Source organism: Neopelma chrysocephalum, unplaced genomic scaffold (genome assembly GCF_003984885.1).
Source record: "Neopelma chrysocephalum unplaced genomic scaffold, ASM398488v2 Primary Assembly neopelma1_102, whole genome shotgun sequence".
Lineage (NCBI taxonomy): Eukaryota > Metazoa > Chordata > Aves > Passeriformes > Pipridae > Neopelma > Neopelma chrysocephalum.
The window spans coordinates 1646613-1669567 of record NW_020897765.1 but is presented as its reverse complement, the minus strand read 5'-3'; the positions used below and the strand labels follow the sequence as shown (position 1 = coordinate 1669567).

The 22955-nt window shown below is 36.8% G+C and overlaps 1 protein-coding gene across 6 annotated transcripts in view; it reads left to right on the top strand.

Annotated features, from left to right (window-relative positions):
- Positions 1–22955, top strand: part of ARMC3 (armadillo repeat containing 3) — a 60201-nt gene that overhangs the window by 31447 nt on the left and 5799 nt on the right. For all 6 annotated transcript variants that reach the window (XM_027695619.1, XM_027695617.1, XM_027695615.1 and 3 more), the window contains 7 exons: positions 63–215; positions 322–427; positions 13141–13390; positions 14533–14669; positions 18097–18265; positions 19131–19231; positions 20127–20195. In XM_027695619.1, coding sequence (XP_027551420.1) covers positions 63–215; positions 322–427; positions 13141–13390; positions 14533–14669; positions 18097–18265; positions 19131–19231; positions 20127–20195 — 985 coding nt within the window. The remainder of the gene's footprint in view (positions 1–62; positions 216–321; positions 428–13140; positions 13391–14532; positions 14670–18096; positions 18266–19130; positions 19232–20126; positions 20196–22955) is intronic.

Here is a 22955-nt window from a genome sequence, read left to right as displayed (position 1 = left end):
TGTCCTTTCACTGATCTGGAAAACAAATACTGACTAATGGTATTGTTATTTCTCGTTTAAAGCTGAAATCAGAAAAATCTTAAATGAGGAAGAGGTTGAAAAATGTCTCTTAAGCCTTTTGGAAACTGGCAATGATGAAGTTAAAGTTGCTGCTTCCCAAGCAATTTCTGCCATGTGTAAGAATGTAGATAGCAAATGTGCGCTTGGACTCCAGGGTAAGTAAGGTGGGAAAGGATGAGCTGAGAATTTGTGCTTTTTCTTTTATTAGGAGACTGCCGTGGTTTACTTAAAGGTTCATATATACAATTATTTTTTTCAAAGGGGTTCCCCAGCTGGTACAGTTGCTAAGCAGTGATAATGAAGAGGTAAAAGAAGCTGCAGTGACAGCATTAGCTAGTTTGACAGAAGCCAGTCATAGTAATGCAAGGTGAGTCTGCAATAATTGAATTATTATTTAAAACAGTAATCTGAACACAAGTGATAATATTTTGATTTTTAAAAATGCCTTGTCTTGCCCTTATCCTGGGATAGGTAGGTCTGTTTGAATTTGACGGTAAGGTGCTTTTTGGTTCTTATGAGTCATCTGGAATAGGTTGGTTCTCATCAGTGTTACAAGAGTTATGCTGTCTCTACTAACGTTTGCTTCATCAAGGAAAGGTATGAAGCAGATGTAATGAAAGCAGAGATATAAATCATGTTTTGAAGAGAACATATGAGCAAAATATGCCTTATAATCTAAAGCATTTGATGTGGAATTTTTTTTTAAATCCCAAATCATTAAGATAGTTTAAAATTTTATGGCTCGTACAACTTTTTTGACTGATCTAAATCCAGTCTTTGAGGGAGATAGCTCTTAGATCTTCTGAATATTGGCATTGTCTTGGTCTTTCTTTTTTGTTGTTGTTTCCCAAGTAATGGAGAATGCTTCTAGTGCATTCTCTGAAAGAAAAGAAGGGTAACTTCAGTAATCCAAAATAACTAACAAAGAATGGTTAGCTGACTATATGTTCCCAAACAATTGTATCAACTAAATTCTGCTGTCAGTTGGAGAGTTCTGTTATCCCAACTCTATTAAAAGTCCTGTTCAGGGAAAAGAAACAGAGCACTGTGTGACGTATGTGAGCAATCACATGCAACTTACAAACCATAAAATAAAATTCCTTACAAGTTTCCTGGAATATACTTAAGAAAGTTGTAATCAATTCACAGGCATTCTTTGAAGTGAAAAAATAAAATAACTCACAAAATAAATTATTTGTTTCAATTTATTGATTCATCTCTAATAGTCACCAGTATTCACTTAATATTACCAGATGGAGCCATAATTTGATGCAAGAGAATAATACTCTGTTCTCAGATTCACATGGTAGATTTTTTTTTGTCTGATACTCTGCTCTCCTCATGTGCTGGACTCTTCAGTTGGTGTCAGTGGGAGTCATACACACATAAAATGAGCACAGTGCTGGAGTCTAGGGGTCAAACTTTCAGCTCTGCTACAGCTGTTTTTCGTAGTGCAGCCCTTTGAGGTTTCAAATTGTGAAAAGGGATTTTTGAGTTGGTATAGCAGCTTATGCCAACTCATTCCATTTCTTTTGCCAAGGAGATAGTCAGGACATTGTTTAGCTCAACTGCTGGAACAATTCTCTGAGACCTCAGGCAGGGAAATAGCTGTTTCTGTTCCTCTGCATTATAATGAAGTCCATATTTGTTTCTTGCTGGGCAGAGTCAGGAAATTGTAAAGGTGGCTCACATATACTTCTCTCTCTTTGCAATCCAGCTTCAAGTACAATATGGAAGCACCAGATAATCTAATCACATGTCTTCTGTGAAAATCAGGAAGCAATAATTTACATTAAATATGTATATTGGATGAATGCCATGTGATTATATAATTACTTCAAAGCTTCATTCCTAAATCAAAACCATTAATAAGTCATAGAAGGGTATAAGTGTGACTAGGATCTGTAGACGAATATATCGTGTTGAACCCTTAGCTGATACAAATTGGTATAGTTCCAGCTCACTGACTGACTATCTGGCCCGTATTTATTTTACATACACATAATAGGAAAAAAATAGTTTGGAGAAAATTCATTCCAGATTGAGTCACCATAATCATATTTCATTCTAGTGTGTTTTGTTAGTATGTACGCCACTGAAAATAAGTGTCTATATAATGAAGATGCTGATACACTTTTATAATAATGTGACTTTGCTGTGCAATTATGTTGACAATATTCTGATCCCAAATGAGACTAATGAGCCTAGCACCCTTTTACTGGTTATGTATTAGATTCTTGTTATAAACCCTCCAAGAATATTAAATCGTAAAGGTAGTAGTAGCAGGTAGACCTTATGTGGCAAGAACATAATGGCCACAGAAATGGGGAAGACTATTTGCTGTAAATGTTTTCACTTTTTACTGACTAGTCAAAAATTCAATCTTGTTGAACTCATATACATGCGTTCTGCCATATTTCATTTCATGAGCATTTTTGTATGTATTACATTGACTGAAGGATGTGTACCTTGCCCTTTCATTTTGTACAGTATATATTTCAGAATATAAACTGAGTACAAGACATCGCTATTTTTGCTGGAGATTTGTTGTTCTTGTTAGGAATATTTGCTCAAGAAGTGAAGCCTGCTTTTCATATAATATGGAAAAAAATACAATTTAAAACAAATTGTGTGTAATTAAGGCTCCCACAAAAGCTAGCTCGTAAAGATAAAGTCTTCCATTGATTAATGGCACAAGAACAGCATAGGTAATGGGCAATACTACCCCCCACTAATGTATATTAACCTTGACCTTTAGGTGCTTCCCCACAGCAATGAAAGGCTAGTTCTCTACCCCTGCCCAATCAATCCTTTGTTTCTCAACTGAGACAGCTAATAAAGGTGTCAAATATGGTGGAGATTTGGTAATTAGAACACCTGTTCACGATGAACGGGACAGAGACCGGCTTGTCATTTCACACAAGTCCCCCAGCAACCACGATTTGGCAAAAATAAATAAATTAATGAATTGCTCTGCCTCCTAGAGTATTTTAACCAAAGATCTAGAGCAGAAGAGAACATGAGTCCCATACAAGTGGTTTGAGTTTTCAGGTTTGCTGGAAAACATGGATTTTCAATATGCTCTCTACCAGAACACATAACAATTACTATAAATTACTTCTAAAATATTTCAGCATTTAACTTTTTGCTGTAGAGCTGTTGTTGTGTCATACTTCAGTAGCACATAGAAAAAACCACAGTGGTCAAATGCCTCATTAGTTTACAGACTGATTCCCCCAGATGACGCTTTTATAAGAATTTTATCATAACATAAGGACAGAGTTTTAATGCTACTCTATATTGGTAATAACTTCTCTGTAAACTTGTTAATAATTAGGCTAAATAAATTTGCAAAGTATACTGCAGTTTAAAATCCCATGTACTTATTCTAACACGTTATGTCCCTATGTGTATATAGTTTCGAGGTCATCCATGGTATATATGTCAGAATTTGTTTCTGTGGTTTGCTTCTGGAAAAAAAGAGAATGATGTTCAGCTGGGTATTTGCATCCATTTTTTCCATCACATCTTTTAATCCAGAACACTAACTTGCTTTATTGAAAACTGTATACACTTATTTGTACAACAAAATGCCATTTTAAGAATCCATGAAACCTGTTTCTGCTGTGTCCAAGCATAGGGCAATGTGGGCGCAGTCAGTTCAGTAAGGACGTGATGCACAAATCCAGCAATTACACGGGAACAAAGAAACAGCAGCGTCATCTATTGGGCAGGAAAATAAGTGATTGTGTGCCACACATCTAACCCTGGAACAAATGTCTTATCTTGACCTCTGCCTATTTTTTCCCATTTAAAGTATAATCAATTATTTTTGCTTTTCATGTGTTTAGGATAAGCTAATTGTGTTAAATATGAATATGATGTTAGTTAGAAGTAGCATGTAGAAATAAGATCTCAAACATACCAGTTAGTCAGACATTAATTTGACCAGCTCTTTTCTTCAGTATTGTTGTAGCACAAATGCCATTTCTAATAGCTGCCTTCATAAATCTGACAGTGTCTGAATTCTGGGCACCTAATGGATTTGCCACTAAAGAAAAACATATGCTCTGGAATTTAGAACTGGGTACTGGATGTGAAAACTAATTAACAGCCTCAATAATATTTGTCCTAAATTGTTTATTTTAAGTGCAAAATTTATAGCATTCAGTTAGAATTTGGTCTGGGGGAAGAAGGAAAGGCATGGTTTTTCTTCATCTGTACCAAGTGCTGCAGGAAGTTGTGGTACATGACAGACTTATCGTATGGCAGAATATTTCTCCTGAGGTTTATAATTAGTGTCATTTGACATATTCCTCTATTATATCTGGATTTAAGATATCAAAGTATCATCCCAACATTTAGCAAGCTTAGTCAGTTAATCAGCAAGTTTTATGTTTTTTAAATTCTTAAATTCTTCACAGGAATCAGTGGATCTATTTACATTCACAATTATGTCCATAAAAGCTGTTCCAGGCATTAGCGCAGCATCTGAATGTATGCTTTCTCAAATGTATCAAGATTGTCAAGATTTGGGAGTAGCCTGGGATAGGAAGATAGGTTGGAAACTTTTCGGTTATGGACAGTGCCCAGCGAGGAGAAAGCAAGTTGTTCCCTTGACTTCAGTGGATGTATCTATTCCAAACTGAAATTCATATACTGATCTAATGACTCAAAATACATCCTCAGTCTGCTCCATGTGGATAATACTCACCTGTAGTGAGAGTCTCTCACCTTTTTAAACTGAGATTTTCAGTACCCACAACAGACTTTTTACTGTTTGTAAGATGGGTATGGCTGTCAAGGAATGAATTTAAAGAACGTCCAGTTTTCTTACATTCAAAATATTGTTGTTATTATTAGGAAGTAGTGATTACTACCATTAGGTAGTAATACCATTAGGTAGTAATCTTCCCTATTAAAAAATGGAAAACTTAATAATAGCTTTTCTCTTTCAAGACTGTAGATGGAACCTAATTCATATAAATATTGAAGCGTCGATATTACGTAAGATAATACATTTGCATGAATATATGTGTTAATTCATGAGAACAGGAACACAAATTTCTAGCACAAGAGCTACATTTAATAACATAAATAGGTGATAATCTACTATAGGTTTTGTCTTTTTTATGGTTTTATAGTTCTTTATGACATAAGTTGTTTTTTTTTTAAGGAGGAAATCAACAATAGAATGCTGCTGGCGGTATTGTGTAGATGTAATATGTTTTAATACTGACCCCTAGTGTCAGAATTATATTTTTGAGCTCATGTGCTGCAAGGTAAAGGGATTTTTTGGGTTTTGTGGTTTGTGCTATTATTTTTTATATTAGCACCCATTCTGCTGCAGCCTGTAAAATACAAAGAGTTATCTCATGCCATGAACAGCTCCCTCTTTTTCTTTTTTCTTACTGTATATCCATAGTGTGGGGGATACTTTCTGATAAAAAATAAATAAAAAAACAACACAGTCATTTATATATTGACTTCCACTGAAAACTGCAAAATGTTTTATGGTAAATTTTTCCCTTGACAGAAAAACTGAATTAAGTCCTAATGCTGGGATGTCATTCAGAAATGTGTTCCCTCTAAGACTTTAACATCACATCAGATGACTGATACACAACCCATGGACAGTACCCTAAATCATGCCTGCTGGCAGGTGACAAATGTTTTGTACAGCCAGCTGTTGTATTTTTCTCTTACATTTGTGGAAGTGTGGCTGTATGGAAAAGTCCCTCTGTACACTCAAACACTCTAACTGTGTTTTGGTCTCAGTACAGTTCTTCTTTTACAAAAAAACAAAATTGTTATGCATTTTCCTGGGTTTTTTGGGTTTTTGTTACTGTTGTTGTTTTTAACTTTGTTGCCTATCAGGCAACTGAAGACGAAGACCAATACAGAGCATTCATCTCTATCTAACACAGATCTCATGTCACTGCATCCTAAAGTGGATGGGAACCTAAGTATATCCAAAATAGGTTCAGACAGAAAACAGAACACTTCTGAATTGGGATAATGATAACTGTGTAGAAATTCAACTCCTTGTTGATATAGCAAAATCTTTTGGGCTGTTTGTACTCCCCTACCTTCAAAGCCTTGCAGTATGATCACTATCTTAGCCATGGAAGGCTGGAATTTCACTTGGAGCATATGTAACTTCCATGTCACTTGGAGCACCTATAACTTCCCATGGTAGATTTCTATGGGATCAGGTGAAACATTTTTCTTCCCCGATGGAGACTTCTAAACCTGGGAGAGAAAACTTTCTTTCGTCTAGTGGCACAAGTACAGTGATTACCCTCGGGTGTATATCCCTGCAGTGACATTCAGTGGTACGCACTGAGATAAATTATACTTTTTATGAATTTAAAGTGGCAAGGGTTATTTTACTTATGAGTAAATTTCAAACAAATTTATTGGTGCTTTGCATGCGCATTTTCTCTGTAGTATATTTCTAAATTAAATGCAAATTGTTTAAGTGTATGTTTTAACTTTACCGCGGTGTGAATTTGTTTATTTTAAGTGTCTGTTAGGGAATTGCAGGGTTATGGCTGACCATGCTGTGAATTTAACCTGTGCACTGACTGTGGCATGTTGTCTACTTGGACTGTCTTATACATAAGAGGGTAAAAATACGCTTTCACAAGTAACTTTAGCTTTTTGACATGCAACCTCAGTAATTTTATCTTAACATAGTAGTATATGTGTATTTTCTTAGAGATGTAATTTTAAGAGAGAAAACTAAAAGCATAGATTTCTCCCCTCTGAATCACTGTAAGAGCTTGAGCTTTTAGCAAGGCAAAACAGTCTCCTGACATTTGAGATAAGTTCACTGTTATCCAGAAAAGAGTTATCCAGAAGTGAAAGATGGTGTCAAGTTTCACAGTCCAAAGTACTGTGTGTAGAGACTGACTTGGCACAGCTTTTTTGTCCTTCCTCAGCTGGTGCTTCCAAAGATGAAGAAAAGCCACTATACTCTCACTCCCTGTGTTCAGAAGAATTGTTGTGAGGACCCTGATTTGGCATTTTCTTTCCTTCCCTTACACCTCCATGAAGGTTGCTGTGGCAACACCTGCATATTCCCTGTTATTTTGCTTCTGTAACAGTGTGGGCTCCAGGCTCACAATATTTGTGCTGAGTTACTCATTTTTGCATGCACTACTTCTTGGATCAGAAAAAAGAGAGAGGAGGATGGTGTCTTTTTCATTAGCTTATCCTGACTGAAGGTACATGGGATCTTTCAGAAGTAAAAAGAGTTTTTATTGCTGAATTTCAAGCCTTCAGAAATTCTTAACAAAGGTTGCAAATAATATTATAGTTGAAAGTCTCAGATATCATGAACAGATAGGTCATTACCAATGTGCCTGTAATATTTTAAATTAAGTATACTGCAGTTTTAGAACTGAGATCTATATAACTTTGTCAGATGAATTCAATGATAGACATTAGAATATCTCTGTGAGTTGCTAAATGAGAGTCAGGTATTAAGTCTCTGCTAACCCAGACAGTTTAAGGTTTTATTGCTTCCAGACTATGAGGTTTATTGAGTTTTGGGTTTGTTGATGTTTTAACAAGCTACTTGTCATTATAAAATAGAAATAGAAGGTTCAGTTCCTGAAATGAAAAATTAATATGGTTTGTTGATATCATCAGTATTTTTATTGGAGCACAAAGGGGCCTCAATTGTAGATCAGAGTCTCCTATGCTAGGTTCTCTTACTCAGAATAAACATACTGACATTAATTTCCCTTGTATAGTGAAGAAAACGGAAGTAATATTAGTTTTTAAATAAAATACAGGTGACTATATACAACAGTCAATTGCTTTTGAAAATAATTAAATCACAAAGTGAAATTTTTGCTAAATGCAGAAGACATTTATTGGATGTGTGTATTCTGCTGGCATAACAAGGCAAATGAAGAGTACTAATACATTTAAGGGATAAAAAGGAAGCTATTTCTTGAGGGTTTTTCAAACTTCTGGTTATGATATTCTTTCTCAGAAATTGCATAAGAGAGCTGGATCAAAAATGCCATGTGTGAAAAAAGAAGTCATGCGATTTAACAACAGATAGAGTTGATTTTAAAAAATGTATGTGTAATTAGATGCATAATTCTTATGCATAATTTACATGCAATTATGTATGAAAATGAGATATGCACAGCCATAAATGGCTAGCTAAGCACCTCACACACAATCACAGTAATTTTACACAGAAATTAAACATGCAGTTGAAAACACATTTGAAAAAAATGAAGTCCCTAAGGAGTCCAATGGCTTTTGTGAGGAGGAAAAATCTGAATTTTTTCTGAGCAGAAATTATGTTAAATCCTCAGTCAGAAGGGGGGAGTAAACAGCATAGAAGCGAATAAAAATATAATTTAATATAAACCAGTTTATGTTCAGTTGTGGTAGAAGAAGCAAAACCAAACATACTTTATCATTTTTATGAAGTGTCAATCTCACTAGTGTAAATTCAGTACAATGCAGAGTAAACAGTGGTGTCAAGCTGCATCACTGCTCTTCCCTCTATCTCACCTCCCTGGGAGGTCGTTTAGGTTGGAGGTTTGGGGGGCAGTCTCAAGGGTTTCTGGCAGCTCTTTGAACACTATTAGTTGCTTTCTCCCTTAGGCTAGACCTTCTCTTCAGGAGGAAAAGCTAGCTGGACCATTCCCTATGCACTAAGTAAATAATCCGTTATTTTTCTTGCCATGGCTAGAAGGCTTGGTCACAGACCAGAACTATTATGTTTACTATGATGCCAACAAAGAGGTGGTTCATGCCCCAAAATGCTTACAGTCCTAAAAATAAAATAAAAAAACCCACAGAGTTTTGGTCAAATTTTTACTGATTATTGTTTTCACAACACTCTTAACAACATCTGAACTTTCCTGTTGCACCCCAGACACCTAAAGCAACAAAATATTCAGTTCAGTCACATTCGTATAAATCCCCAAAGTATCTGCTGAAAATAAAGTTTGTATTGTGAAACTTTTGGTAATGATTTTATTGACAACGTTTAACTTATTTTTGCAGTAAAAGCAGTAGAGAAAATGTTTGGTTTTTTCACTTTTCAGCATTTATTCTTTTAGTCTTAAATTATCTTTTAAAGGATGTTCAAGAATATCTCTTAATAACGTGTTACAATGTATATTTAAAATTAATAAATTAAATATTTATTATCTGACCTTTTAATATTTGTCTTTCCAATGAAACTTGGGAAAAATATTTTACCTATTCTTGAATACAGTAATTTGAATCCAATTGTAATCACAATTTTACTGTTTCACTAAAGAGCCTGGTTAAGGTCCGTAGGGTTAAAGTAAATGCCTGTTAGGTTAGGCATTCTAATGATCATAATATGGGCTTATAATTCATAACATTTGAATTATTTTAAATTTAATTTAAGCTCTGCAACTCCTACACCTATCTTGTCTGTTTTTTCTTGTTTTTTGTATTTCAGATAGACAGCTTCCATTTTTGAACAAAAAACGGTGATGTTGCAAATTCAACATCCTTTTTTTTTCCCTCTTGTCATTGTTTTCTTTCCTTTAACCTAACCTTTTTCCTCTGTATTTAGGAAAGTTAATGTATTTTGAGTATTTACACAACATGGAGGGGAAAAAATCCTGTGGATTTATATAATTTACTCCTTTTCCACATCAAAAAGTGTACACTTTTTTCCAGCTAAACCAAGGCACACTTCTTCCTTGAGGATGTAGTTCTGTAGTGGGAACACTGATAAAGTGCACCATCTCAGTAGGATGTGTCTGAAGGAGAGTGTTCTGGAGGCAGGGAGAGAGGCTACGGCTGATCTGCGTTAAGCAAAGACAGTGCTGGTAAAAACTTTCTCCAACTTTTGTTGCCTTATAATAAAAGAATTACACAGTGCATGCCTCTGCCCAGGATGGAAAGGAACAAGGACCTCCATACTTAGACCTTAATGTTGTATTATTTCAGCACCTTAAGAACTTAAGCATGTTCATTCTTTCAGCTCCCTTTTGAGGTCAGGCTCCGTGGCCCAAGGTGACTGTGTTCTGTGTTCTGTGTTCTGCGGAGGGCTGTGGAGTAGGACTGAGTTGAACTGTGGATTCCCCATTCTTCCTTCTTCCCTCAGAATCTCTTCTATATGTGTTCCTGTTATCAGAACAAAGCACTGGCCTCAGATGTTCATGGCCTCTTAAAAACGTACTCTCAAAGGTACTGGTTACCTTCAGCTCCTGTTCCCTGCTGTTGTCACTTCTAACAAAATCTTTTTGCCTTGTGATCAGTTGTTCTACTTGATTAAACTATACTCCTGAAACTTTGATTCAGAATGAGTCTGTGCAGAACACAGATCTGAAATAAATATGTATGATCTTCTAAATCAGTGGTTCTCAACCTTTTTGAAGTTGAGTGGCACTTGAGAAAATTGGGTGTGCTCTGTACCTCACTGAGGTCAGCTCTGAACACACGAGGAGCTGTAACCTTGCTCTTTTGTTAAGTGCTTGTGTACTTGCTGGCTTTATGGAAATTATAGTAAATCTGCTTATAATGTGATTGGCTACCTCATTCAGTGCTGTGTATCATTCTGTAACCAGTCTGTGAGGGACAATATGTTTACTAGGATTTCCTGTGGGAGAATACATGTGTTCTTGGGTGCAGTATTGGAATAGTAAGTCCTGTACTTACTGCAGAAGTATTGGATATACTACACCTGTGAGATGCAGTGATGCATTTAATGAGTAGTTAATCTGTCCCATAAATCCTGGAATTTCTTTGTATCCGTTGTAAAGGAGAAACTGTTTGGTTTTGTTTTTTGGGGTTTTTCCTTCCTGCATAAGATATGTGTGTATGTACTGTATAATGCTGTAAATCTGATACTTTATGAACATGCCTTACTGTGTATGGCCATGTGCATGTATGTGAGTCTCTCCCACACTTTGCCAGCTGGTACATCGTGACATTGTTACATGTGCTGTGAATGTGATGTTTTCCAGCAAACCTGTGATACATGTGGTGGATAGCTGATTCTTACATGTGCAATCAACGTGTACGGGATTTTTTCATATACAGCAGCCTGGATAGAGCTACAAAAGTCCTGAAGCTGGAAATTTGAATAAAATTTCGTGGCAAAGAGAAGACAGTCAGTATTAACCTGAAAAGAACCTAGAAATACAGAGGTCTTACCTAAGTAAAAAACCCAAACCAAATCAACAACAAAAAAGCAACCCACCAAACAAAACATTTTCAGATCTTCTTCATCTGGTCAAGGAAGGAAGGTAAAGGGAAATCCAGCTACTTGAAGACAGTCAGAGGAGTGCAGTGTGGGACATCTGAAAACATGGGACTCACTTCTGAATAGAGACTGAAGTGCTTGCATTAATGCTACTGGTGCTCCAGACGGATTCATTAGCCTAGCCAACACCAAACTAACCCTATATCTTAATGCACACCCAAGCTAATAAGCCCGCTCACCTTCAGTCCCTGGATTGCTGCCTTTTCCCTGGTTTTCCAAAATGGGAACTACTGCCTGGCAGCCTTCCTTAGATCCATGCACCAGCACTATTTGCGAGCTGCCATGGCCTTGTACCTGAGGCAGAGATCAGAGTGACAAACCCCATTAGCCTCTGCTGGTTCATTCCAGGTGTGCTCAAGAGCACCTGCATCCCCCTCTGTGACAATCTGGAAATACTTGCACTAACATGAGTTCACAGTAAGATCTACATTATGTTGCCCATGTAATGGGATTACATAGCACAGGCTGGCATGTATTCTGCTTTCTGTCCTGTTTGCATAGGAGTGTGACTATCAGCATTCCTGATGGTTTTTAGTTTTATCAATGCCCTGGCAGTCTTTGATAGTATAATGGTTTCTTTTATATGTGGTACTTCTAAGCTTGTGTTTATTTTGTAACTGTGAAAGTTATCAAAAGGTTAGTCAGATTTTGGTAAGAGGCTGTTACAATAAAAGATGTTTACATGCAGATTTCTCTTTTTATTTAATGTGTTTACAGAAATGTAGCAAAATTTATAAAAAGTGTGCACTCCTCCATTGAAGAGCTTTTTATGTTTTTGATGTAGGTAAAATGTCCTAAAAGAGGGTATAAAAAGCAGTTGAAGGGAAAATTCAAATTGCCATCTGCACATTCCCATTGCTGACTTTTGTTTAACAGATGAGCCCAAAGAAAAATTATATATCCTCTAATAGTGCAGCTCCCTGCACCTTCTGCTGTGTCATGCCCAAAGTTGCTATTTCCTTAGTAGTGCTTCTTCAGCTATGTTTTTTTTCCTTGGATGTTTTCTAACTTAAATCTATGAAATGATCCTTAGAAAAAAATCCCAACAAATTCACCGGTTTGGAAGTGGTTAGTTTTGCATGCCTAGCTTAGAACTTGGCCACACGAGCGTTTGTTGCAGCACTGCTGAGAGGCAGCACCCTTCAACCATGGATGCATGGGAACAGAGGGAACATTTAAACTGGATCTGCTGTTGATAGACTAGTTAATGTGGAATCACAGTCATAGCCAGCCCTGAGCTCTGTTCTGATGACTCTGCTATTATCGTGCTGTCTAACTCGTATAAAGCCAGCTCAGTAATACCTGCATTGCACTGAACTGCACTAAGAAGGACAGAAACTTGGTCGACTATGTTTATATTACCTAGGTACCTGATAATAAAAACTTACAGGGACAGAACAAAGAAAAATGTGACATTCCATGCACTATAATCCTCATTAGAAGTAGTGCTAGAATGTTTGTGGCAAGAAGTGATAAATGTCTGCAGAAACATTTGCCTGGAACTAAAGTACAAAAATCATACATCCTTAAGGAGATGCAGGATTTAAGTGACTTGTTCAACATCTCAGAACGAATCCTGTAGTAACTTAAAGAATCCAGAAGTTTGTGACTTGGTTTGTCTGCTTAGGTTGTGTCTCTTGAACTTCACACCATGAGTCATATATAAATCACACACACACACATATATATACATAATTAAATCTTGAAACATAATACTAGTTTAATTGGTAAATACAGCACACTCAGAAGGAAAGATGGTCCTAAAATAACAAATATTTCCCCCCCCTTTATTTTGCTAGTGCTGTTGCTGAGTCTGAAGGAATCGAGCCATTAGTGAATACCTTGAGTGCTCAGAGAGATGGAGCCATTGCCAATGCTGTTACAGTGCTGACAAATCTGGCCATGCAAGAGTCATCCCGTGTCAGTATCCAGAGCCACGGTATCATGAGTGCCCTTGTGGAACCACTGCACTCCACCAACAGCCAAGTGCAGAGCAAAGCAGCGTTCGCTGTGGCTGCGTTTGGTTGTGATGCTGTTGCAAGAACTGAGGTAAAACTACTTTTTGAGATTGTGATTATTGATAACATTTCTAGATTCTGAGGTCAGAGTTAAATTAACCTGGAATCTTTTGTGTCTGTCCTAGAAGTTTTGAGCTTTCTAGATTTTTTTATCTTTGTCATAGGCTTGTTCTGCTGAGTTTATCTCAGTTTTTCATGAGATTTTGGGAAGGGCTTTCTTTAATTTGTATTTTCACTACTGTGTTTGCTTGCCCTAAATTAATGCTTTGCAGCTTTTCATTGGCTTCCATGAGCTTTAATCAGGGATATATCTTGATCCCCATGTTAAGGAGCATTAAAGCTTTCTTTCAGCTGAACTTTGAACATGAGAAGTTCAGTCCTCTTTACTCTCCCTCAGTGTTCTGTTGCCCACTTTCAAGGCCTGAACGGCAATGTCTGGCCTTGCTTAATGAAATACTGGATGTGCACGGAGTAAATGTAATTCAAACAAAACTCAAAATATAATTAATCCCTTGATCAGTGACATCCAGCAAGTTGAACTCTTTGCTGTTTATGAATTGGTCATAGTATTTTTATAAATAAGAATGATGCTATGTGCATTCATAAATCATAAGATGGAGTTTTCTCATGGGTCAAGTTTGTTAATTAGGACATGAATAAGGGGCATAGATAATTAATCTACCTCTTTCAGTGTCCTTAAAATGTCTTTCTCTTCGAAAATCCAAATGAGCAATATTTCCTCCAGCATGTATAGGAAAGATACTGTAGCACACAAGAGAATAGGATGTTAATAAGATTGTCATGCATACAATACAGATTCAAATGTATTGTGATGTAAATTAGTTGCTGGGAGGCAACAGAACACAGAAAAAGCTGTGTAACTCTCTGTGGCAGTTTTGGGTTGCATAGTCTCTTCAGGTTCCACACCGCAGCCTAATAACTGAAGAGTAAGGCAGAGCCAGAAGGGGTATCTGTCTTGTACTACTCTGAAGCTCACTTCAGCTCCAGCCTATGCAGAGCTCACGGGAACGCAGAATACCCATAAATGACCTTTCCACCAGCCCAGCACAGGTTGTCTACAAGGCCTGAAAGTTTTTGGAAGGCGAATTTCACAGGCTGTTCTTGCTCGGATAGATGAAAGAGGTAAGTGGCAATGTCTTCACTTTTTCATAGTTAAGAAATGCAGGTGGACTGGGACCACTCGTTGAACTGCTGCATTCTAAGAATGAAGAAGTCCGAAGAAATGCCTGTTGGGCTGTTACGGTCTGTGCAAGTGATGAACCAACCGCTGTTGAACTATGCAGGCTAGGGTGAGTGGAAATAGGAAGTTTTTGATGTGAAAACTCAGTTTAAGTCTATCTTTACATATTTATAGCAGAATAACAAAGCTTTTTGATAAGCAGAAACTACTTTTGCACCACAGAAGTTACAGATGAAATGGTATTGATTTTTAGGAACAGAGGTTTTCAGACAAAATATAAGCCTGTAGAGAGGACTGTCTGGAATTATAAAGCATTTATTGTTTCTGTGACTGAATTAGGCTTTAGATTGAAGATTGCTTATATCAGTCAAAATTAGGAACTACAGTGCCCCATACATTTGAAACTGAAATAAAGGTTTCAGACTAAGTTTAATATACAGTAAATTGTACTTATTACGCACAGGCTAGATTTGATTTACAATCTCTGGTTAACTGCAGGTGTGCTGAAGTGTCATGTAAAAGTGACTCTATTTTATTCTTTCTTAGAAGCTCCCAGTTCCATATATTAATATCTGAATTACAAAAGCTAGTTTAGGTTATAAGAATTATGACACAGGACTCCTCAGACAGGGTGACTTTTAGTTACTGTTAAATTAAAATATATGTAGTTGCTCTGCTCCCTCTGCTGGGCACTTCTCTGATAACTGCACGGATACTTAAAATCCCTCTATGAGGGAATTCTGCAAAGTGAGACTCTCAAAAGTTTAGATCACGATGGGACCTCAAAGGTGATGTTTTCCATCTATCTACTGTAAGACTGAGTAAGGTACACTGACGTGTTTTGGGTGTTTTGGGTGTAAATACTGATTCTGATGGGGTTTCACAACTTTCTGAGGTAATCTGTTCCGGTGCTGGAGTATCCTTACAATTAGAAGGGTTTTCTGAGTTTTAAATATCCCTTATAACAAATCAATCCAACTACACATTGTCTTACTTGCAACGGGATTGAATAACCATTTTTTTTAATAGCAATTTAACTTACTGAATTTTCTCATTTTCCATGTTCCTCTCTCAGTTTCTTTTTCATGACAAAATAAAAATGTTAAACTAATTTTATTTTGAAATCTTGTATCATTTTGTCACACATCTCTGAATTTCTCTTCTTTATTTATACCATTTTGAAGTGTCATCTCCCACCCTGGATGAGGTACGTCAGATGAGGTCATACCACCATCAAATAAAGCTCAGTAATTATTTTCTTTATCTTGCATATGGCACTGTTCTTGTTTAATCCCTTCTTTGTTACAGTATCAAAGTAGGACTCTAATTGATGTGTCCTTCCAGTTTGACAGGATATTATTGATAATAATACATTTAGCATAGTTTTTCAACTAGTCAGGCACTACTTCATGTTTTTTTCATATAGATCATATTTCCTTGATTTGCTCATGGGTATTCAAGTAGGAATATGTGAAAAGACTTATTAAAGTCAAAACATATCTCAAAGTCAACTCATATCTCACATCTACTTCTTCTGGCTATACATCAAGTCACCCTATCACAGCAAGGATTACATTCACTTTACATGACTTATTCTTGACAAATACATAATGGCTATTTCTCATCTCTTGTTGCTTGCAAACTGATTGTTTAATAATTTGATATGGTTTTCTTTGGACACTGAAATTTGGCAGCATGATATCTATTATAATTTCCTTGTTCTTAGTTTTTCAAATCTAGATAGTATCTTTGCCCTTCTCCACTCTCCAGGCATCTAGAATTTTCAAATACAATTATAAATAGTTACAATGTCGCTTTTGCAAATTCATAGGGTGGTATGAGGTAAGTGTCTTCAGGGACTGCTAACTTTGTCTCCTCAAATTTACTCTAGACATGTTAAGACTACTGTTTCTACCTCCTTGTTAATATTACTGCCAGGCATCAGCCTGAAACCTTTTTATGAAAACTGAAGCAAAAAAGGCATCATCAGACACTTCAGTATTTTCTGTACCATCTGTTACGAGTTTTCTTCCCACATTGAGTAATAGGCCTACGTTTTCCTCTCTGACTCATAGCATATGAAACATTTGTTTCAGTCCCTGAACAGTTGTGTCTCACTTTGCCTGTGCATCTTTTGGGTTTGTCCCTTACTTTTTCTATTCTGTTGGTAGTGTTTCCATTTCTGTTTGAATCTTTTTTTGAGGGGGGGGGTTTGGCTTTTCACAGAATTTTTGGTGCAACTGTATTTGTCCGGTTTTAGCTTGTCTCTCCTCTGTATGAGGGTAATGTGCCATTGTGCCTGTGATGTCATCTGGTTTAGACACTGTTGAACACATTAGCCTTTCTTTATTCATTTTCCCCTCTAAAATTCTTCCCTGCATAATTTGCTGCTTATCTGCAATATGCTGTAGACAAATAGCCTGAACTGCTCTTCCACTATCTTCTCCCATTGCTCATTTCTATAAGAGAAGGCTGTCATTTGCCTTGCCTGAAAAACTTGTTCTCTGGAATTCATCTGACGTACCTTCGAAGTCTACATTGTAAATGTCTGCAGCTGAGGCTCCCTGTGTAGTTCACAGAGAGAAATGGGCAGTCTAAACGTGGAGATCATCATATATATATATATATAAAATATATGTGTGTATATATAAAATTTTTTCCTTGAGATGTGAGGACTGTCTGCATGTGTGCATAAAACCACACACATAAATTCGAACATTTACACACAAATATATCATCATTTTTCCTGTGTTTTTTTTCATTTGTAAACAGTTCTAAAACTGCAGTATGCTATGATCTCCTGATTCAGTTTCCTTTATCTTCTTAGTGAGCTTTTCCTAAGTTTTTCAGGTCAGAAGTTATCAGTATGTGGGTTTTAGCACCAGAAACAGCTTAAGAAATTAATTCCTGTCCTCCCATGTCCTCACATTCCTATTTGTTTCTGTCTCCATGCTGCAAAAATCCTGCCATTCTGGTGGTCCTGAGACAACTGCTTGTGTTTCTGTGCTCATTTGTGTTTAGCAAATATCTGCCAACTGTGCCTCCCCCAAGCACAGTAACAGTCCTAGGCTAGAAGGATTCACACATCACATAATGCACAACTGGAATCTGAAAATTGCATTGCAGCTGGAGAGAGAGAGAGAGAGAGAGGTTGCCTGAACTGTGTCATATGGTCAGCTCTGAACATTGTTCCTTTTACATCTTTCTTCTCTCTCTCAAGTCCTCTGTGGTGCCAAACATCCTTCTGATAAAAGGTTGTGGCATTTCTTTATGTAGCATTTAACTACCTAAAGAAATTGCTTTTGCTTTTGAGCATTGCAAGGCATTTTTCTCCCCTTGAGAAGAAATTCTGTGCAGCAGAGCCTTGCTGGCCCAGAGGGCACAGGCCTGGCACTTGGAAGTGAATTTGTCTTGGCCTTGGTAATGCTGAAAACTAACTTTGAACTGTATAATAACAGTTAATTAGTATTTAACAATGAATTAGCCACTGTGTTTTATTTACCAGTGCTTATTTGCTTTTGTATTTTATTTATCAGTGCTTTAGACATCCTAGAAGAAATTAATCTGTCAATAAAGCGTAAAAATAAGTTTAGTGAAGCTGCTCTGGAAAAGCTACTTGATAACAATCTTTCCCAAAAGTACAGCCGGTTGGGATATTTATCATCAAGTAATATCATTACTAATGGATTCTATGACTGTGGTCAGGTAAGCTATTCTAAATAGCTACTATTATTTAGAAAGAGTAAAATTTTCCTGTTAATTTAGAACAAGTACTGTAGCAAAAAAACAGAATCTGACTACAGAAAATACTTAGTATTTGTGCCCTGAAGTTTCACAGCTGTTACACAGATCTCTTTTGATTATCTTTCTTCATGGATGAAATCTCACCATCTTCATGCTACCCCTTAGTTGTGATTTTCTTCCCAATCCTATATGAGCTGTGCAGACCTAGTTCCTTTCCAGACCCTTTCTTAAACTTTAGGTCTTCTGGTCTCTTTCCCTGCAGTGTACTTAATACTAACTTGACACTGAATGACCTATGGACGTTTTGTTTGTTTATTTTTACATAAAGAAGTAAAGAGTTCTTATTTTCACCTGAGTCACGACCCTTTCTCTCACAAAGAAGTGTTTGTATATAAAGACTGACTCCAGTATCACTTGTTCAGGTTAAATCAGAGAAAGACTTCTTAAAATACCCAAATGAATTAGAAATACCAATCTTACTGACAATCAGTGAAATACCTCCTAAAGCACTTGGGTGCTTTGAAAATTCCATCCTGTATTGTAAAGCCTTCAGAGGCAGGAACGTTTACTTATTCTGGAACTGTTTGGAATGCCTTAATGACAATAACTACAGGTTAAATTATTTATAAACAACATTTTCTAAGAAAAATTGATGAAGAAAATGCAAATTAAGAAGAAAAAATTCACATATTTTTTATAGCTCTGTAAGTTCTTACAGAGTCTTTGGTTTAAGATTAGGAATTTTAAATTACTCTTTTAAATACATTTTTTGTCTGCATCTTTAACTGAACAAAACACCTTATATTTTATGCTAATTTTCTTGTAGATAAAACCTGGAGCAAAATTTTTATCTTTGGAAGAACTAAGCATGCAAGAGCTTACTGACCGTCGGGCAATAATCTTCATTAATGCTAAACCCCAAGAAGAGTGAGTCATGTTAGATCTGCTAGCATTTATTGCAATAGCTCAGCTTTTTAATAATTTTCCCTGTTTCCAGTACAAACTTAATTTTATATATAGATAGATATATACATGCATGCATATATACACACACATATATAGGCACATCTATTTTAATGTCAGTACAGTGCTTTATGTCCTAGAAGGCAAAAGATTCGTATTTTACAAAATAAGAATTTGGAAAATAACTTTTTTCTCTCTCCAAAGAGACAGACAAATGCATGGAAGTTTAAGCACATCATCCCAAGAGGCAGGACAAAGCCAAGTATGAAGACCTCAGGCTTGATAAAGAACCTGTGTCCATTTCTTCTCCGTTTAAGTTGAAGCCAGCCTAACAAATCTTCTTAGATTTGAATGCAGGAAGTTGGTATTGGGCTTGTTTAACTGGGAGCCATTTCCTGTAAACAGTATCACAGATCAAAGATTGCTCTACCAATATTTTGCAAGTCCAAAACCTTCTTCTCTGTCAACACATCACATATTTGGTTTACAGTATCGTTAACTTCCCTTTTAAGCTTGTATATGACACCATAAAGATGTCTGGGAATATCTATGACAAATTAGACTTCCATGCTCTTTGTTGATCCCTAGAGTTGTCTTTAACTATCAGGTTTTCTTTCTTTGGCTTTGATACAGCTTCTTGCTCTTGCACTTTGGCAGCAGTCTTACTCCCCAGTTACTTTTGTGTCCACAATTTGGTATTCCATACTTCATTTTTGATCCCTGAATCAATATCTGGTTTATTAGTGGTTATTTCTTCCACTTACATACCACAATATATTTACTGGCCTTTAAAATCAGAACTCCATTTTCATAGCTTCACATGCAAATAACGTGCGAAAATAATCTTGTTCTGTTTCAGTCTTGCAGTAGAGAAGGCACAAGATTCACCACCTCCTATTTCAAAAATAGGTAGTAAAGAAAAAGCAAGGTAAGGTTTTCAGATTTACTGGTTGTTAATGTTCTGTTATTGCTCTAACATTAAAAATAGAATTCTGACTGAAAATAGTGACAGTTTCTGAACACTTAAATACAATGTTAAATATGTTTTTGGAGTCTTGCTTTCACCTCCTATTTGCAGTAACATTCTTTTGTCTCTCTTAGTGGTTATTTGTCCTCCCTCCCCATGCTGTATTTGAACAGCTCATATTTATTTGCTTTTTTCCTTTCATTATCCCTGTGAGGCAGGGAAATGCTATTATTTTGCAACTTGACAACCAAGACACAGGGAAATTAGGGTAGAAGTTCTTTCTCAGTTTAGGACTTAGACCCATGAAATATTCCTACACTGTCTACATGCATCCTTATTTGTAGATTAAATTTCTTCCAGTGAAATTCCATAGATGACTAGAAGCTGTGTGTGCTCAGAACTAGAAGGGTGTGCTCAGAACTGTCCTGATTTTGATGGCAACTAGCCTAGAAATGCTTTGCTCTTGCAGGGCTTGTCCTGATCCATATGATACACGAGGTACAGTGCTGCAATCTGTCTGTTCATACCAAATAGGCTGGAACCTCTACCCTTGTAGTGAAAAATTAATTTCCTTCTTTTACAGAAAGAGGATTTGAATCTGTCCCTCGGCAGACAGCTGACCACAAGATATTTAGGGTTTAGCAGTCTCTTTCTGGTTTGTTGTAGCTGATCACTGACAATGAGGTGTAATGAACAGGGCTTTCTGCTTCAGCTGTTGGGGTACTTACCTCAGAGAGCCAAGACCAAATTTCTAGTCCTTGTCTAGTATAAAATACTTAACCTGTAGTTTGTTCCTGTGGAAGAAAACTGAGCCGTGGTCTCCCAACTGTCCTGCCTGTAAAACAGCAGCACAGTCATGACCACAACAGTGCCTGTTGGAGAAGCCAAGTGTACATGCCCAATTCCAAGGGAATGTCCAGAATTCCAAACCCAGTCCAGTTAGAGCCTCCTTGCCATTAATGGGATGGTCTCTAGTCCTTGACAGGAATGTGAGATAACCTACAACTCTCCTTGGCTTTTCTGTTAGCTAACTTTGTGAGCTGACCATTTATCATGCTGGTTTCTGTGAGTCCCATTCCTGACTTCCTAATTTTCCTTTCTTTATGGTATAGGGAGCCTTGGTAGTGGCTCAGGGCTCTGAGTTCTAGTCAGTGGTGGACATTATAAACTGCTAAGTGCTGCAGGGTTGAAAAAAAGGAGAAATGGTGCATCTGTTGTAGGAGCTGAAGTACTGTGTTTCCAATTTTTAGCTTGGAGCTCATCCATTAACTGTGATACACTACTGTCTGTACAGGCATTTTATTGATGGAGATAATGGCTGATTTCTTATGCTGTTTATATATTTCTGTGTATGTATGAATCTGTGCTCGAGAGATGAAATCTGCAGTAAGAAAGTTGAGAGAAAACCGAAACCTGCTTTGTGGTCTTAACAGTTCAATGGTATCTCCAGTGGAGGAAAAGCAGGAGTTATCTGGACAATGGTGTTCACTTAGCAAAAGCAGCAGTAGAGAAAAAGGTTTAAGGGTGTTATACTTTGAATTATGTTTGAATATAATTTTTTTAGAAGTGACATTGTTGACAGATAAATAGCTACTGACTGTGAAGGGTTGAGGTTCTGACTTAAATCAGAATCAAAATTGTGAGATTATTGACTTAGTGGGCAGACATTCCCATTTGACTAGTTATTTGGACTGCAAGCACTTCTGAAATTCAGTTTCAGTCATTTCATAGTAGATACCTGAAACAGATCCCATGAATTGCATTGTGGAAGGTTCCTGTTTCAGGATGCACGAGAGTAGATATTGCGACTTGAGCGTCTTATGAGGCCTGTCCTACCTTCGCTCACTGAGCAGGTCCTCCTGGTTCCCCTCATGCTCTGGTCATGACCCACCATGCATATGCCAGTTTACTCAAAGGGAGCAGAGGCAAGGGGAGATGTGGAGCCCCAGTTGTGTTTGCTCTGCACCAGTGGTGGATTCCTTCATCTCAGAACATGCTCGAGTCACAGGCCATTTTGCACAGTCTCAGGGGCTGAGAGACCTGTTCTGACAAGATGTTTGTTTATTACAGTGTGAGATGAAGATACATTTGGATAGTTGCTTTTTAAATGTAATTTATGTCAATTACAGAGTAAATGACTGCTCTGTTAGCAACCATAACTCTTTCAAAAAGCAAAAAATTTTCTTTAGGAAGAAATAAATACCTGGCTAATTTCCCATAGTAAACCTTGCAGGGATATAAAGACTTCTTTCTTCAAGTATGAAATAATTGCTTTTGAATGTCATGATCAAGTTGTATGATTTATAACCCCATTGTCATTCATTTTGAATCCATAATTCATACATCATTATTAATTTGTGAGATATATGGGAGTTACTTGAAGGTCAGTAGCTGACTCCAAGTCTCAAACACACTTAGACTTTTTTCTACATATTGTTTCCTTTGATCGTATGTTTCTGTTCATCATTATTTTGCAAAGTAATACTGAACACTGTTTAAAGCCATTGCTTTGAAAAAGTGATACTACTTTATATAAACCATAGTTGAAAGCTCAGAGAAGGGGTCGTTGTAATTGTCTGCTGGCAGTGTTTGAATTAGATGTAGAGGAAGTGGCTAGTTGATAGTTTGACATGTATTTGCATTGACAGCAGCATTTTTAATCAAACAGTTGCATATCTGATATACACACTGACTGGGCTAAAACATTGTATTTAATGTAGA